The 18,595-nt window shown below is 44.4% G+C and overlaps 1 protein-coding gene across 3 annotated transcripts in view; it reads left to right on the top strand.

Moving 5' to 3' along the window:
* Positions 1-382: 382 nt before the first annotated feature.
* Positions 383-18,595, top strand: part of LOC110499867 (voltage-dependent calcium channel subunit alpha-2/delta-1) — a 154,587-nt gene continuing 136,374 nt past the window's right edge. For all 3 annotated transcript variants that reach the window (XM_036944954.1, XM_036944953.1, XM_036944952.1), the window contains exon 1: positions 383-831. In XM_036944954.1, the coding sequence (XP_036800849.1) occupies positions 743-831 (89 nt within the window). In that variant the 5' untranslated portion in view covers positions 383-742. The remainder of the gene's footprint in view (positions 832-18,595) is intronic.

Genomic DNA, 18,595 nt, shown 5'->3' with positions numbered 1-18,595 from the left:
GCCCAATTCTTCAGTTTAGCAAGCAAAGGGGCACGGGTCAGACTGTTAAAATGATCTGGTACCTTTAAAAAAATAACTGCTATTTTATATAAGCCATGCAGTCACAATTTTAGAACACAGTTTCCTTTGTCCCGATAGCAATATCATCAATATCATACATATGTGATATAATGTATATATAAAAAAAGGGGATGCAGTTTTTGTCTGCCAGTGAGTTTGAGTCTGTCTGGCTGGTGTTGTGTGCTCGCTAGGCGGTGGCCGTTCGTTGCCCAGCCCCAGTGAGGAGTGAGTGCCTTGTATGGAGAGCAACGCGTGATGATGATGATCGTTCTCAGGCAAGGGGTGGGGGTAAAGTGGAGTGGGGGGCTCGGAAACCGATCCGCTCGGGAGGGCTCTCACACACACATTTCCTACACACACTGTTCCGTGCTGACGAGCGGGGGAGATATGAGAACGGGGCGTCCTCCCTCTCAACTCTTCTAAAAACACACTGGGCGCTTCTTGTAAGGTTACCGCCGGAGATCTGACACACACTCTTTCAAAAAGACATACAAACACAAACTCATCAGGGGGAGACGAACCAGCTGAGATTTGTTTTCAAACTGTCCCCCGATGGCTGCGTGACAGGTCCACTAAACGCGCAAGAAGACCCACACGGTTCCAGGATTTGGACTGCTTCACGCATCTCTGTCCCTGTCTTGAGTCGTTTTTTAATATCGTGTGTTGGGAACTCCGTTCAATCATGGATACCTACAGCTCCTTCACCGCTCTACTTTTACTTCTGGCTTCGTTAAATAGTGTGTCAACCGTGCAGTTCCCGTCGCCACTTCTGTAAGTAGCCTTACCAGACAGCCTGTCCTCCGATGACAGCCTGTTTGCTTTCCCAATACTAAACCTAAAGCAAAATACAATAAATTCATAAAATAAATGTATGGCTATTGTGATGTAGGATAGTTTTTATTTATATTATTATAATATAATAAGTATATCATTATAATAAGCCTATTTGACTATGTTGTTATGTTTACAAATAGCCCAATAATAGCCTACAACATTTTTGGAAAAACTTGCATTGCATTGCAAACGGTTACCCATCGGTTTATGAAAACAAACAGTCAATGGAAATGCATAACGTCTTCGAAAACTGACAATGTTTGAATTGTGCTTCTGGATCCTGCTGAATTTAGCCTGTAGTTAATAGCTGACTTCGTTTGATTAAACACACTTTACACTGATTTAGTGGCGGATCAATCAGTCATAATAAATAGGCTATTGTCATTACATAGGCTACCCCGGGTGATTTATATGCGGGTGGGATGGGGGGGGGGGGGGGGGGGCAGTAACCAGTCCTGGGTGGTCATGGGAAATCAGCAAATCACATCACAAATAGCTTTGGAAATTTCTTTAAACTATGATGCATTGTATTGAATCACTGTTCCTACTGTTAATTTGTATCTGCCCTAATTTATTAAATAAATACATTTGAAGTGATCCATATTCAAGTTAGATACTCATATGTTCAGTGGTTACTCCCCCTCCAATACATATTTTTCCCCTTCAAGGAATTTTTTGAAAGTGGAAGCTGATTTACTGGATTTACACAATTTAAAAGCTCTAAAATTATATTTGGAGAACAACAAAAACAGGCAAAAATGACTTCAGCCATTATCAACTTGGCTGTTGTGGCTTCATTCACCTCAGGTGATAAGGGAAGTGCATAACATTCTAGAACAAATACATGCCATAGCCTACAGAAATTTGCTACTACACGCTAGCAACTACACACTAGCTCCAGCACCTGTAAAGTCAAACAGGAGTTACCTAGCCACCTAGCCATCCAGCCTGGTCTAGACGTAACATAGAACATGGAAATCCGTAACACTCAAATTAGTATGATATGTTACATTTGGTATGGTTACGTAAGACAGGAGGTTAATTGTGGCAAAAATATAACGCTAACGCCTAGCAATCCAAAGGTTGTGTTCGAATCTCATCATAGACAATTTAAGCAAATTTGCAACTGCTAACTGCTTTTAGCTACTTTGCAACTACTTAGCATGTTAGCTAACCCTTCCCCTAACTCTTTAACCTAACTCTTAACCCTAACAACTAACCCATAGCCTGCTAGCTAACGTTAGCCTTAGTCACCTAGCCATGTTAGCAACAATGCATTTTAATTAGTAAAATATCATACTTTTTGCAAATTTGTTGCGTATTGTACGAATTGCAATATTAAATGCTCTGAGATCATGTTGAGCCATCTTCCATAGTCCTAAAGCCTGTCATCCAATCAACCAGCCTTCCCGCCAGCTCTGAGCCGTCCGCATGGTCCTCTAGCCAGCTCTGTAATACCGCTAAACAGGCAAAACAAATGCACCATCTTTTCTCTCCTATCGCAGCCAGATTGACAGATGGGGGAGGCACTAAGTGTGAACAATCATATTTCAGCACCATTCTAGCAACGCCCCTGACGTATCTTCAGGTAAATCATGTCCAACTCAATGAATTGGACGACTTGAATCTTTCATCTCAATGCAGTGAGTGACAAGGCAAAGCAATGAATGACCAAATAGTCTCAGCCCACTGTAGAATACATGTATGGCTCTACACACGCAATTCCATTTACACTGAAAAAGCAGTATGCCAACCCTTTCTAAGGCCCCATTGTCGGCATCATATTGTCAACGGCGACATGCCATGCGGTGTCATTGTGATTACTTTAGGAAGGATAGGCTTCTTTATTTCTATCCAATATGAGTTAGGCAGTACATCCCTACCCACCCATGCCATTTTCCTTGAATACCTTGCATGTAATGGTGGAACAGTGACTACTAAAAAAGTCAAAAGGTAGTTCTATATGCAATTTTCATAAATATAATTAGATCCCTGGCAAATGAACTGATCAAATGTCTAGCTGCCATGCTCAGAACAGAAGACATGCCCATTCACTTTTACATGTCTAGCAGGTGCAGTGGTTCAGTAAACCAACCTGTCTATGTGTTTATTAATGTCCACACTGCTATTCTCACTAGCTGCAGCTAGTAATCAAATGACACCCCACTCAGCTCCAGAGCGATCTGGTTCTGCCTAACTTCAGGGGTCTGTTTAGGAGGGTGCAACGTTGCAGAACGTTCAGATAGGAATGTATTGTGTAGATTAGATTACCTATGGTAGTCTATCAGGTTTGGAATCCTTTTGGTTCTGTGTTACATTTCTTTCTGCAACGTTATGAAAGTTTCACCTCATCACCTCACCCCAGGTCTCATGGATGGAGGGCACAGGTGGCCAGTGGTACATTAATTGGGGAGGATGGGCTCATAGCAATGGCATTAATTTAATAGCATTAATAGCATTCCATTCACTCCATTCCATCCATTATAATGAGCCATCCTCCCCTCAGCAGCATCCTGTGAGGGAGGGTGACATCACTGCCTGATCTATGTTCTGTTCTCTTGGTCTGTTCCCCTGGAGATCAAGTGATCCATTTGGCTCTCATACTAATGGCACCGACCAGAGGATGATGTCATACTGGCAGAGTAGTCCAGCCATAGGCATTGAGGATTTATAGACACTGAGTGTTATAGAGGGAGATTTTATAGACACTGAGTGGTTGATGGTAGTTGTGGAGTTTTAAAGACAAAACATGTTGATTGACTGACACATTATTCCCTATGAAAAAGGACTTTTAAACTGGCAATGATTGAGAAATCCAAAATTCTTTCAAATGCCTTTGGGGCTGGCCGAATGACGAGCTACTGACGCGCACTGGCATCTAGTATTCAGTTGGTTCCTTAGACGTTGAGGAAGTAGTGTGAATGATGGGATTTAAACCTGGTCTTCTACCCACCACAGGACTGTATTAACCTTGGCATAAACAGACTGGCAACCCGGTTAGCTACAGTATAATACTTGACCAGTGGTGGTCAGTGCCGTGAGGGAGGACAATACATTTTTTCATAAGCAAGGCCTTATTTCTATTACAGCATGTTGGACGACTGTCATTCATATTCCATTCACCCAGTTCAATGTAACATTGATTTGGTTTAGGCTACTACATGATACTCAAATCTTCCCTGTACCCATCAGGAGGTTGCTGCAACCTAGCCTACGAATGAAAGTTTACAATGTAGGTGCACACAGGTCGAGAGAAAATGTTGAGATGACAATGACACATTCAATATTCGCCTTGTACACTCTTGCCTGCATCTAGGTGGTCTAGGGTGTAATCATTAGTCCAACAGTTCCAAATGATAGTTTCTATTGGACAAATTCAGGTATGTTATCCCGGTTTCATTTGCTTCCATTAAATAAATATTTTGTCAGCAGAATCGGTGGAATGAATACACCCCTGATCACTCATAAACAGCCACGTTGTATTCATTCTAGCCTCTATGTACTCTCCTCCTCTCACCTTCTCCCTTCGTTTGTGGACTTCAATGAACAACACATGTGACGGGGGGAAAAACCTTTCCAAGCCATGTCATAACCGCTACACACAGCCTACATAGTTGTCCCCATATTAGTTAAAGTAAAGTCAACATAACTAATATAACTAATGTGTTAGTAAACCCGCTACAATTATGCAGTAACGTTAGTGTATTGTCAGTAAGCAGTTCCACCAGCGGGCCCCGGTGGCAGTACATTAATAAAACCAAAAGCTTACCTTGACTTGGAAGAGTTCCAGTGTTGTGTTGGATATTCATAGCCAACTAGCTAATATAGCATCCCTCTGTTTGAGCGGGTGTTTGAGTAACTAACTAACCGGCTGCAATTGCTAGCTAAGTAAGTGAAACTGAAAGTGAACAAAATGACAATCTCTCTCTCTCTCTCTGTTGCTTCTCCTTCATTTTTGATGAAATTCATTTTGTTGAAAACTCTTCAACTATTGTATTTCGCTCTCTTTGAGTCAGCTACTCATCACATTGTATGCACTGCAGTGCTAGCTAGCTGTAGCTTATGCTTTCAGTACTAGATTCATTATTTGATCCTTTGATTGGGTGGACAAGATGTCAGTTCATGCTGCATAAGTTCTGACAGGTTGGAGGACGTCCTCCAGATGTTGTCTTAATTACTGTGTAAGTCTATTGAAGGGGGTGAGAACCATGAGCCTCCTAGGTTTTGTATTGAAGTCAGTGTGCCAAGAGGAGGATGGAAGCTAGCTGTCCTCCGGTTACACCATTGTGCTACCTTACAGAGGGATGTTGAGGCTACTGTAGATCTTCATTGCAAAACAGTGTGTTTTAATAAATTATTTGATGACTTGTGAATATATTTAGTATAGTTTTATCTAAAAAATATACATTTTTTGATGTTTTACAATTGTTTTTTTAACTAAATTCACTGAGGAAGATGGCCCTCCCTTCCTCCTCTGAGGAGCCTCCACTGCTTGACTACAATATAAAGCTGACTGGGTTTCTCTTTTTCTCACTATTGCTGTGATCAGAGCTGCAGCAGTTGGCCGTCCAGTTGGCAGTGTAACCATACTGCTCATTTTACTACTTTGACAGTGATTTTGAGTGACTATTACAGAGGAGGTGTTGAATAAAAGAATGAACACACACACACACACATACACAGGCTGTTGAGAGGGGCTCTGGAAATTGTCTGAAGTGCTCCTATAGTTGTAAGACAGGGGTAAGACACAATTAACATCTTGGCTTTAGAGATTGTTCTTCTGTCTCATTATTTATCTCTCTCTCTCTCTCTGCCTCTCCCTTTTTCTGCCTGCCTGTCTCTCTCTCCCCCTGCCTCTCTCTCTCTCTCTTTCTGCCTGTCTGCCTCTCTCTCTCTTTCTCCCTACCTCCCTACCTCTCTCTCTCTTATTTCCCTGCATCTCTCTCTCTCTCTCTCTCTCTCTCTCTCTCTCTCTCTCTCTCTCTCTCTCTCTCGCTCACTCTTTCTCCCTGCCCCTCTCTCTCTCTTTCCCCTTGCCTCTCTCTCATTCTGCCTACCTCTATCTCTCTTTTTTCATGCCTCTCTCTTTCTGCCTGCCTGCCTCTCTCTCTTTCTGCCTCTCTCTCTCTCTCTCTCTCTCTCTCTCTCTCTCTCTCTCTCCCTGCCTCTCTCTTTCTACAGTCCCTGCCTCTCTCTATCTCTCTCTCCCTGTCTCTTTCTCCCTGCCGCTCTCTCTATCTCTCTTTCTCCCTGCCGCTCTCTCTCTCTTTCTCCTTGCCTCTATCTCTCTTCCTGCTGTTCTCTTTTTCTCCCTGCCTCTCTCCCTCTCTCTTTCTCCCTATGTCTCTCTCTCTTTTCCCTTTCTCGCTCTCTCGCTCTTTCTCCCCGCCTCTCTTTCCCCTTGCCCTGTATCTTTATTTCTCTCTGCCTCTCTTTCTTCCTGCCTCTCTCTCTCCCTGCCTCTCTCATTCTCTCTATCTCTCCCTGTCTCTCTCTGCCGCTCTCTCTCTCTTTCTCCTTGCCCCTCTCTCTCTTCCTGCTGTTCTCTTTTTCTCCCTGCCTCTCTCGCTCTCTCTTTCTCCCTACGTCTCTCTCTCTTTTTCCCTTTCTCGCTCTCTCGCTCTTTCTCCCCGCCTCTCTTTCCCCTTGCCTTCCTCTCTCTCTTGCTCGCTCTCTCGCTCTTTCTCCCCGCCTCTCTTTCCCCTTGCCTTTCTCTCTCTTGCTTTCTCCCTGCCTCTCGCTCTCTTTCTCTTGCTTTCTCTTATTGTATCTCTCTTACTTTTCCTCTCAATCTCTTTTCATATTGCTCCCATCTCTCACCCCCCCCCCTCTCCATCTTTCTATCCCTCTCTCTGTCACAGTGCGTGACTGCATCTCTGTGCTCCTGCGCTAACCTCACATGCCAGTGTCTGTCTGCCTCAGATTTTCTGCAGCCACTCTTCTCTCTCTCTCTCTCTCTCTCTCTCTCTCTCTCTCTCTCTTTCTCTCTCTCTCTCTCCTTGAGATGAAACATGTCTCCTAGGCTGCTCCGTGGCTTCGAGGCAGATGATTAACATCATCGAATCTGAAATGCAAAGTCTGATGTCACAGATTGTGCCCCCAGAGAGGCCCGGTGCCAGCCAGTCAATCAGTCAGCCAGTCATCCAGCCAGTCAGACACCCAGTCAGTTATTCAGTCAGCCAATCGGCCAGTCAGTCAGCTAGTCAGTCAGTCATCCAGTCAGCTAGTCAGTCAGCCAGCTAGTCAGCCAGTCGGTCAGTCAGTCAGTCAGTCAGTTAGTCATACAGTCAGTCAGCTAGTCAGTCAGTCATGCTGTCAGTCAGCTAGTCAGTCAGTCAGTCAGCGAGTAAGCAAGTCATCCAGTCAGTCAGCTAGTCAGTCAGTCAGTCATCTAGTCAGTCATCTAGTCAGTCAGCTAGTCAGTCATCCAGTCAGTCAGTCATCCAGTCAGTTAGTCAGTCAGCTAGTCAGTCAGTCAGTCATCTAGTCAGTCATCCAGTAAGTCAGTCATCCAGTCAGTCAGTCAGCTAGTCAGTCAGTCATGCTGTCAGTCAGCTAGTCAGTCAGTCATTCAGTCAGTCAGTCAGCGAGTAAGCAAGTCATCCAGTCAGTCAGTCAGTCAGTCATCTAGTCAGTCATCCAGTCAGTCAGTTAGTCAGTCAGCTAGTCAGTAAGTCAGTCAGCCATCTAGTCAGTCATCTAGTCAGTCAGTAAGTCAGCTAGTCAGTCAGTCAGTTATCCAGTCAGTCAGTCATCCAGTCAGTCAGTTAGTCATCCTGTCAGTCAGCTAGTCAGTCAGTCGATCAGTCAGCCATCTAGTCAGTCAGTCATCCAGTCAGTCAGTCATCTAGTCAGTCATCTAGTCAGTCATCCAGTCAGTCATCTAGTCAGTCATCCAGTCAGTCAGTCAGTTGTCAGTCAGCTAGTCAGTCAGTCAGTCATCCATTCAGTCATCCAGTCAGTCAGCTAGTCAGTCAGTCGATCAGTCAGCCATCTAGCTAGCCAGTCAGGTAGTCTGTCAGTCAGCTAGTCAGTTAGTCAGCCAGTTAGTCAGTCAGCTAGTCAGTCAGTCAGTCAGTCATCCTGTCAGTCAGTTAGTCAGTCAGTCATCCAGTCATCCTGTCAGTCAGCTAGTCAGTCAGCTAGTCAGTCATCTAGTCAGTCAGCTAGTCAGTCATCCAGTCAGTCATCCAGTCAGTCAGTCATCCTGTCAGTCAGTTAGTCAGTTAGCTAATCTGTCAGTCAGCTAGTCAGTAATTCAGCTAGTCATCCAGTCAGTCATCCAGTCAGTCAGTCATCCTGTCAGTCAGTTAGTCAGTCAGCTAGTCAGTCAGTCAGTCATCCAGTCAGTCAGTCATCTAGTCAGTCATCTAGTCAGCTAGTCAGTCAGTCAGTCAGTCATCTAGTCAGTCAGCTAGTCAGTCATCCAGTCAGTCATCCAGTCAGTCAGTCATCCTGTCAGTCAGTTAGTCGGTTAGCTAATCTGTCAGTCAGCTAGTCAGTAATTCAGCTAGTCATCCAGTCAGTCATCCAGTCAGTCAGTCATCCTGTCAGTCAGTTAGTCAGTCAGCTAGTCAGTCAGTCAGTCATCCAGTCAGTCAGTCATCTAGTCAGTCATCTAGTCAGCTAGTCAGTCAGTCAGTCAGTCATCTAGTCAGTCAGTCAGTCATCTAGTCAGTCATCTAGTCATCTAGTCAGTCATCCAGTCAGTTAATCATCCTGTCAGTCAGCTAGTTAGTCAGTTGATCAGTCAGTCAGTCATCCAGTCAGTCAGTCATCTAGTCAGCAAGTCAGTAATCCAGTCAGTCAGTAATTCAGCTAGTCATCATGTCAGTCAGTCAGTCATCTAGTCAGTCAGTCATTCAGTCAGTCAGTCAGTCAGCTAATCAGTTAGTCAGTCATCCAGTCAGTCAGTTAATCAGTCAGTCATCCAGTCAGTCAGTTAGTCAGGCAGCCAGTCAGTCAGCTAGTCAGTTAGTCAGTCAGCCAGTTAATCAGTCAGTCATCCAGTCAGTCAATTAGTCAGGCAGCCAGTCAGTCAGTCAATCAGTCAGTCATCCAGTCAGTCAGCTAGTCAGTCAGTTAGCTAGTCAGTCAGCTAGTCTGTCAGTCAGCTAGTCAGTTAGTCAGTCAGTTAGTTAGTCAGATAGCTAGTCAGTCAGTCAGTCAGTCAGCCAGATAGTCAGTCAGTCAATCTGTCAGTCATCCTGACAGTCATCCAGTCAGTCAGTCATCCAGTCAGTCAGTCATCCTGTCAGTCAGCTAGTCAGTTAGTCAGTCAGTCAGATAGCTAGTCAGTTTGTCAGTCATCCAGTCAGCCAGTTAGTCATTCAGTCATCCTGTCAGTCATCCAGTCAGTCAGTCATCCAGTCAGTCAGTCATCCTGTCAGTCAGCTAGTCAGTCAGCTAGTCAGTCAGCCATCCAGTCAGTCAGCTAGTCAGTCAGTCAGTCATCTAGTCAGTCAGCTAGTCAGTCATCATGTCAGTCAGTAAGTCAGTCATCCAATCAGTCATCCAGTCAATCAGTCATTCTGTCAGTCAGTTAGTCAGTCAACTAGTCAGTCAGTCAGTCATCCAGTCAGTCATCCAGTCAGTCAGTTAGTCATCCTGTCAGTCAGCTAGTCAGTAAGTTAGTCATCCTGTCAGTCAGTTAGTCAGTCAGTCGATCAGTCAGTCAGCTAGTCAGTCAGTCGGATCAGTCAGTCATCTAGTCAGTCAGTCATCCAGTCAGTCAGTCATCTAGTCAGTCAGTCAGTAAGTAACCCAGTCAGTCAGCAAGTCAGTAATTCAGCTAGTCATCCAGTCAGTCAGTCAGTCAGCTAGTCAGTCAGTCATTCAGTTAGTCAGTTAGTCAGTCATCCAGTCAGTCAGGTAATCAGTCAGTTAGTCAGTCAGTTAGTCAGTCATTCAGTTAGCCATCTAATCAGTCAGCTAGTCAGTTAGTCATTCAGTTAATCATCTAGTTAGTCAGTCATTCAGTTAGTCAGTCAGCTAGTCGTCCAGTCAGTTAGTTAGTCATTCAGTTAGTCATCCAGTCAGTTAGTCAGTCAGTCATTCAGTTAGTCATCCAGTCAGTTAGTCAGTCAGTCATTCAGCTAGTTGTCCAGTCAGTCAGTCAGTCAGTTAGTCATCCAGTCAGTCATTCAGTTAGTCATCCAGTCATTCAGTTAGTCATCCAGTCAGTTAGTCACAGTCAGTCAGTCAGATAGTCATCCAGTCAGTTAGTCAGTCAGTCATTTAGTTAGTAAACCAGTCAGTTAGTCACTCAGTCAGTCAGTCAGTTAGTCAGTCAGTCAGTTAGTCAGTCAGTTAGTAAACATCATTATGTAGTTATTAATCAATACATATGTTTAAATGCATGTATAAGGCCTTTGAGTGACTTGATTACATGATTACGAAATGTATTTTCTACAAAATACATGATTAGAAAATATATTTGCTACAAAATACACAAATGAATGATGAATTAATTATTTCCAAACCGGTTGTTCATGGGTAATGAGCTATTAAATAATGCTTTATAAGCATTTTATTGACCCCCGTTTAAATAAAGCTTCACCCTATCTATATATAAATGGTATTTTGTCCTGATGGGTGCATGTCATGTTATCTGGTTACAGTCAAGCCTGTGATCGCATTCGTCTTGCTTTTGACTCAGGCTCTGCCCTCTCTCTCTCTCCCTCTCCCACTCTCCCTTCATCTCTCTCCCTCCATCTCTCTCTCTCTCCCCCTCTTCCCTTCTCTCCTCTCCTCCGTGTCCCACTCTCTCTCCTCCCCTCTCCTCCATTTCCATGGTTCCCATCACCCTCCTCGCCGGGTTTCTCTCTCTCAGTTTTAAAGCATAATTAGATTTCATGCTCAACCAGCTAAATAGATATGCCTTTTCGTGTTCCCAACCCTGTCTCCACTGATCTGCTGGCATAATGTGAATGCCGCTCCACCCACACTCTCTGCACTCACCGAGGCAATGGTTAATAAAGAGTTAAAGAAGCTGTCTGTGTCCGTGCACAGGGACTAGAACACAATGGTGTCTGTCGACCGTGTATTCAGAGGCTGAGTTGTTGACTAGGAGGTTCCACTGACTCAGTGGGTTGGAGTGTGGAGCATCCAACACCATGGTTGTGGGTTAATATCCCGCATGGGTTTCTTATTCTACATAAATATTTTAACTTTCAACTGTCAGAGGTAAAAAGAGTCTACTTATGACCATATTAACGGTATTATATTTTAGAAAGGTGTTTGAAGCCAACCCGGGTTGTATGTCTGTGTATGACTCCGCTCCCCATGAGAGAGCTGGTGTTAGCAGGTATATTTCAGGAGGAATGCCCACGGCCCATCTGCGTAAGCTGCTAAAGGCTATATCTGTTACCCAGCTAACCAGACACCAGGGCACACGGTCTGGGCCCACAGCAAACTCTGCTGCACTCTCTCTTTGATCTCTCTCTCTTTCTCTCTCTGATCTCTCCGTCTCTGCTCTCTCTCTTGTTCTCTCTTTCTCTCTCTCTGCTCTCACTCCCCCCTCTCTCTCTCCCTCTCTCTCTGTCTCTCTGCTCTCTCTCTCTGTCTCTCGCTCTGCTCTCACTCTCCTCTCTCTCCCTCTCTCTCCCCCTCTCTCTCTCTCTCTCTTTCTCTCTCTCTCTCTCTCTCTCTCTCTCTCTCTCTCTCACAGGCTATATTTGATCTCTCTAGCCTCTAGGGTAGGGGGTGAGTGTCCTGACTCTGACTCAGACCTGGGGGTTGTACTGGTCTGGGATATCTTTGTACCGCGCTAACTCGTTCCCCCCATACCCCATAATTCTCCCCCACGTTCCACCACTGAAGGCTTGGGGGATCCACACTTTATGTGCAGCCTCCTGTTTGTTGTTTTAGTGTCCGGTGTCTCCTCCACCCCCTCCTTTGGTTCAGGCCTCTGGGAAGAATGAAAGACTACTTTGCCTGGCCTGATGTGTGTACACTAGGAAGACTGGAAGTAGAAGTAATCACCCAGCGCTATGCTAACGCTAAACTAAACTAGGCTACGTCGTCCCCTGCCACCTGTGGCACATGGTACTTCCCAGAATGTTCCATTGCGTTCCGAGACGTTGCCCAGGAGACGTTGGGAATGGGAATGGTTAACAGCTGTTTGGACCGATGCCCTGTCCACCACAGGAACCCCGGCTGTATGTAACGCTGTACAGTATTCTTGAATCCCGGAGCAGGGAATGAGATCTGGGATTAGACTACAACATCATGTCTATCTGTTGAGACAGAGAAGGCCATTTAAGACATCCTTGTCTAAAGGATCACTAAACTATCCTCAGCAACTTGCTTTGAATTTAAACCCAGCTGAAGAAACTTAGATAGACTATTTCAATATATTGAGCTAAAAACCTTCTTAGTCAGACTTGAATGCCTAGTCTGAATGCCAGACTTGAACTAGACCAAAACCACCAGCTCTAGGAACTTTTGACCAATCTGCTCTAAACTAACAGAATTTTGACAAAATCTTAAAGGGAAATTCCCAATTTATTGATAATTTCTGTACCTTGGAAATAGTCTGACTGCAATGTACGATGAGTCTTTGATTCATTGGCTATATTCACCACTTGCTAACACATCCTATAATACCCCAAAACAACGCAGGCTCAGTCATCAGTGCTTCATGTCCGTTAGTCTAACAGTTCACACATTAATCCCAGACTTTATAAAGTCAATAATAAATAAATAACAGAGGCATTTGGACACGATGGGCCTTGTGGTCTGTAATGGAGTCGTGTGGACACAAGTGGTGTTTACAACACTGGTTGGGTCAGAGTGGACTCATCAGAGAGACACCTTAACTCTGAACAACCCCAGCAAAGAGGCACTTAGCCTTATTGTGTGGGTGGTAGTCTGATGTTTTGACTGGAGGGTTAATCTTCTATTTTTAACATGTCACATAAAAGTGGGTATAGTGTATTTTGTGAGGCTGGAGGGGATGGATGGGTTGGGTTGGATTGGGTAAGGCTGGTGATTGGGTAAGGCTGGTGATTGGGTAAGGCTGGTGATTGGGTAAGGCTGGTGATTGGGTAAGGCTGGTGTGGTTTGCTACAGTGCTGGGTTGATCCAGTGGAGTGGGAACTCCGGTGCAGGCATTTCGGACTGTCAGATGATTGTCATATGTCCGGAACCAAAAGGTCCTCCGAAGTGAAATGAGGTCATAGACTAGCACCCACTCCAAGCTGCATTTCGATGGTAACCTGAAATTTCACAACACCCCCGGGTATATTTCTACTGTGTCTGTTGGAACATACTACAGTACACACTACAGTACACACTACAGTACACACTACAGTACATACTAGATGCTCTTCTTGAATTGTTTATCATTTAATTAAATATACACTATTCTCTTGTATGTGGGTGTGTGTGGGGGGGTGGAAGTGTTTAACCAGAAGTCCCCACAAGAATAGTAAACAAACAAAAAATGTACCAACTGGGTACATTTTGTTAGTCCCCACAAGGTCAAATATTATTTTTAGGGGGTTAAGGTTAGAATTAGTGTTAGGGTTAGAATTAGGGTTTGTTTTAGGGTTAGGTTTAGGTTTAGGTTTATTAAGGTTAGGTTTTGGGGTTAGGGTAAGGTTTAGGGTTAGGGGTTATGGAAAATAGGATTTTGAATGTGACTGAATTGTGTGTCCCCACAGGGTTAGTTATACAAGGTGTGTGTGTGTGTGTGTGTGTGTGTGTGTGTGTCAGGCATCCTTGTATTGTGGTATAGTGAGATATAGTAAAGGTATTTGTTAGTGTATGATCGTCATTTTGTGATGTCATGGAGATTCCACTGTAGGGGAAATGAACATGCATGGACAGTGGACAGTCTCTCCTCTCCTCATATACTCTCTGTTGTTATTTATACCATACGTACCCATTGGAGTGCAACAAGCACAGTTGCCATGGGTTCCCACATAACCAGCCACCTCAGATCAAAGCAGGGGTTCCGTGTTCCGGCACTCTGACTTCTTAACAGGAAAATGATGGTGGGAGAAGAGTGAAAGAGAGAAGAACATCAATAACCTCTTGCTGCCCAAGATAATGAGAACGGAAGACAGCTAGCTACAAAGCCTACAATTACTGTGTGATTGACCTCGATAAATAAAGAGGATATTTTACTTTAACTGCCTGTTTTGCCTCTCAGGGAGGGTTGGAGGGAGGGAGGGGAGGGGAGGGGAGGGGAGGGGAGAGAGTGATAGAGAGCAAAGGAGATGGTTAAAGTGAAACAGACTGAAGGAGAGAGAGGAGGTTAGAAGTAAAATGAGAAAGGGGGGAGAGGGAGGGAAAGCAAAGTGAGCAAAGGAAAGATAAAGAGTGATAGAAAAACAAGGAGAGATGAAGCAACAGAGAAAAGAGAGAGAGCAAGGTAAACAGTGAGAAAAGGAGATACCAAAGAGAGAGAGAGACTGTTTGTCTTCGCCATTGTTCTGTCAGGTTGGTTATTAAAGCCTACTGCTCCACAGTACCAGCTTTTATTAGGTATCTGATGGCTAAATTATAGCCTCTCTCTCACTCTCTCTCGCACTCTCCCGCCTCCTCACGCCTATGTCACTGGTATATCCCTCTAAGAGTAGATTAGAAGGAAAAATCACCACTAATAAGGGGTTGAGGACAGAGACTAACTCAGTGTATGAGACTGATAAATAACTAATGTTATGTAAAAAAAATTCAAAAACACCCCCGTTCCAGTCTGCATTTGTCTGTCAGGCAGTTGCTGCCTGCTACCGTGCTTCTTCTCCCTGACAGTTTGACAGTATTTAGAGATCAAGTGTGGCTCCGCTGACAAAGTGTGAGTGTCAAAACAGCCCTGTATTAACAGCAGAGAGTGGAATGAAGAGGAGTGGTGGAGAGGAGAGACTCAGAAAGTGGTGTATTTAGTCTAACTGGCTGCTGTGCAGTTGCGTCGCTACAATTAGCATAAACTTGGGTAATGTTGAACTTTGGTTGCTAGCTCTCCTTGTGACCGTTAAGTCGCTGTGTATGTCCTTGTGTCTCATCTCCTCCTTTCATTGAAAATTACTGGTCACCAGTAGTTAGGTCACTGATTATTTCAGTTACATGTGAGAAGTAACTGCTAATCCTAGGTTTGTGGCCTGTCCAGAAACACATCCTACCCCCTAGATCTGATTATGTGAAAAGATTGGATAGGTGTGAGCTATATGGCAAAATATACACCCAGCCTATCAGGGATAAGATGAAACTACTACCATACCTATCCAAATCTTTCAGATCTACATTAAGCACTGCGGGGATGGGGCTAAGGGTTGTTTCAGGATGGGGCCTTGACCTCTTTGTCGATCTGTTTCTACTCTATGATAGTGCTCAGGAATGATGGGGCTTTGACTTTGTAATCGATGGAGCTCTCTACTGGCTAGTGGTGTTTACATGGTGTCAGGTTCTGCCCTGATACAAACAGAAGTAACAAAAGTAAACAAATTAAAAAACAGTACAGCTATGGAGTTCAAACATTACATTTGACATTTTAGGCTTGACTGAATGCTGACTCTGTTGGAAGCCCACTTCAGTGTTTTTGTAAAAATAAAATGGCTGACATTGTGGCTGTGTGGTTACTCTGGGTCATTGTAACTGTTATAGGCTACCTGTGTACTAATTGAGAGCTGTTGCCTTGGCAATGAGGAGAAGTGTGAGGATCACTAATGAAAGGTTGAAATGAGAGGTGAGATTCCGTGAGATGTCTTACCGTCTTTAGATCCAAACCCTGAATTAAACGTCTAACTTGACATAGAAACAAAACAGTATCTGACGACAATGACACAACACTTCTGAAAGAAAGTCTCCTTGAAGAGTAGTCATCACTTTCTGCTGTTTAAATGGGTTCTTGTAGAAGCGAGACTTGGCTCTTTCACACTGGGAATCTGTTCTCTCCTTGTCTGCAATGATTGGAGAAGACTTCACAGGTGGAAACCATGTGGTGGAAGCTCATCATCAGGCTGGATTTCACCTGGTCAGTTCATTCAGATCAGAGCAATGAAGCAGAGGAAAGAAGAGCAGATGGAAATGAAAACATGGAGAAAAAGTGGTCATGAATAAGGCCTATGTGGAGGGCATACGGTGGCTGTGGAGAATACGTTTTAGAAAAGAGAGACAGGGTTGGAATACTATTTTTTATTGGCATAGGTGAAGGAAGTCATTTTAAGTTCAGAGGAATCCTTCAAGGGAGACTTTCCAGAAAAAACTCTCAGGGATCTTTTTGTGAGAAAGATTGCCCCAGCGGTGGACAACTCCCATCTTTACTGCCTGGAAGAAAAGTTCAGACACCTGAAAAGTTGTTGAAATATGGGACTGTCAAGTGCAGCCAAATGGGGGGGGAAATAGTTTAAACCGTGACAAAGAGTTGGGGCTGTTGGTTTCTTTTGGAATATGCTTTTATTTTTTGATTTACCACTGTAGCAGTACAAATTGAATTTTAAACATATACACTCTTAGAAAAAAGGGTTCTTAAAGGGTTCTTCGACTGTCCCCGTAGGAGAACCCTTCTCGGTTCTATGTAGAACCCTTTATGGTTCAAGGTGTAACCCTTTTGGGTTCCATGTAGAACCCTCTTTGACAGCCGAAGAACCCTTAAAGGTTCTAGATAGCACTTTTCTTTCTAAGAGTGTAGGAGTATGGTTCAATTACCTTCTGGTGTGTATTCTAAATGGTTATCTGGATATTGGAAAGTAACCATTGCTTCAGTTAGTAGCTACATAAAGCCGGGTGAATGGCTGCATCATTTTGAAAAAGAAGCTGGGTGAAATGGAGAGGAGAGAACAGAAATGGCCTCAGTAGTCTAAAGTAACCCGAGGGCTAATCCAGCCAGAGGTCAGACAATGATGCTCTCAGTCTGAGTCAGAGAAGCTATTCTGGGCTTCCCACTCTTCTGTAACGGGCTCTGGGATTGGACGCTCCACTCTGTGTTGTGCGTGGTTATTGGCTAAACACGTTATTCTTGGGCAACTTGTTCACTATGGCCCTTGAGCAAGGCACTTAACTTTAATTGGCTCCAGGGGCACTGGACTACTATGGCTGACCCTGTAAAACAACACATTTCACAGCTACTAAGTGATAATAATGATATATACAGCATGCAGTACATATATTTGTTTTATTGTTCGTTAGTGCTGTACTGTAACATATGGTGTTGTGTTTCCAAGTCTTTCAGAGAGGTGGCCTGATTGGGGATAGTACTGTTAAATACTATGTTTCTAGGGCACTTGGGGTCAGATCCTACTCTAACATTCAGGGATCACTCAGGGAACAGTCGGGGAACGCTCGGGGAACTCTCGGAACTCTCTGGGAACACTCAGGGAACATTCAGGGATCACTCAGGGAACAGTCGGGGAACGCTCGGGGAACTCTCTGAACTCTCTGGGAACACTCAGGGAACAGTCAGGGAACAGTCAGGGAACGCTCATGGATCACTCAGGGAACAGTCAGGGAACGCTCGGGGAACTCTCGGAACTCTCTGGGAACACTCAGGGAACAGTCAGGGAACAGTCAGGGAACGCTCGGGGAACTCTCGGGGAAACATTTGTCCTATTTTATGCTTCATCACACCCCCAATATAGCACTTCAGTTGATGAGTTACTGTACATAATACAGACACTCCACACGCGTGCACTCGCTCTCGTGCACATACACAGAGATTAGGCTAAGAGGGGCACCTTACCCCTTCACCTTTGAACCCCATTATGTCCTCTGAAGGCCCCAGTGCTCTGGTTTCAATGTTTTCCGATACACACAGGTGACAGCTGGTCTGGGGAGGCGTCTTCTGTTACAGAGAGACAGAGACAGAAAAATATTTGTCTAATCACCAGCTACTGTACAAGGTTAATAGGTTAAATATATGAGAGGCTAATTCTGTGAGGCTAAGATGCAATTGAAAGATTGAATCAAAAGATGAACCAAAAGATCCTCATTGCCAGTAGTGGGGAACTCTCCAATGAACTCTCTGAACAAGTTAAATATCTTTATCTAATCACCTGGATGTGGTGGGGTGTATTTGGATGGCTTACTGATTTTGTGAAAATGAATAAAAACACTCATATCATATGTCTTTGACAAAATAACTGAGTGCCATACTGCACGAAGCAGGTCACGTCTTAACTGATTCAATAGTAAACATCTGTCCTGTCCGAATGTATTCCCATGTAGTCATATAAAAACAATCACCACCTCTCCATTTGGAATTCACAGACACGCATTTAAATTGAGATGTCTCGGCAAGAAACCTTGTGGGAGGTCCATGTCATTTCTTTTAAAGTGGAGGCTCTCCCTCTGCATATCAGATTATATATTCATCCAGCATAAAAACCAGTCTTCTCTCTCCTCGGGCGCACCTCCGGCAGTGTACCCATGTTGATCTGCGCTCTGCTCTCTCCACGGAGCAAAACAAACCCAAACATTACATTGTGCAAGAGGAGGATGGCAAGAAAGAGAAAATGAAAAACGGCCCGCCGTTTTCTAAATGTGCACAGTCTGTTGTGTAAGTGGGGGATGTTAAGAACACAAGCAGCAAGACAGCGAGAGAAAAGGCTCTAGGGGGTTATGGGTCTCTCTCTTTACACTTGGCTGAGTTTCACAAGGCTCCACTCAGTCCCAGCCCCGGAGTGTGCAACTGGCTGTATTGCTCAGCTCTCTCTCTCTCTCTGGCTCACCAGCCATTTTGGGTTTTCCCGCCTCAAAGCCC

The sequence above is a fragment of the Oncorhynchus mykiss genome, chromosome 15, assembly GCF_013265735.2.
Source record: "Oncorhynchus mykiss isolate Arlee chromosome 15, USDA_OmykA_1.1, whole genome shotgun sequence".
In the NCBI taxonomy this organism is placed as follows: domain Eukaryota; kingdom Metazoa; phylum Chordata; class Actinopteri; order Salmoniformes; family Salmonidae; genus Oncorhynchus; species Oncorhynchus mykiss.
The sequence above is the reverse complement of the archived record's forward strand: the minus strand, read 5'-3'. Positions and strand labels throughout refer to the sequence as shown.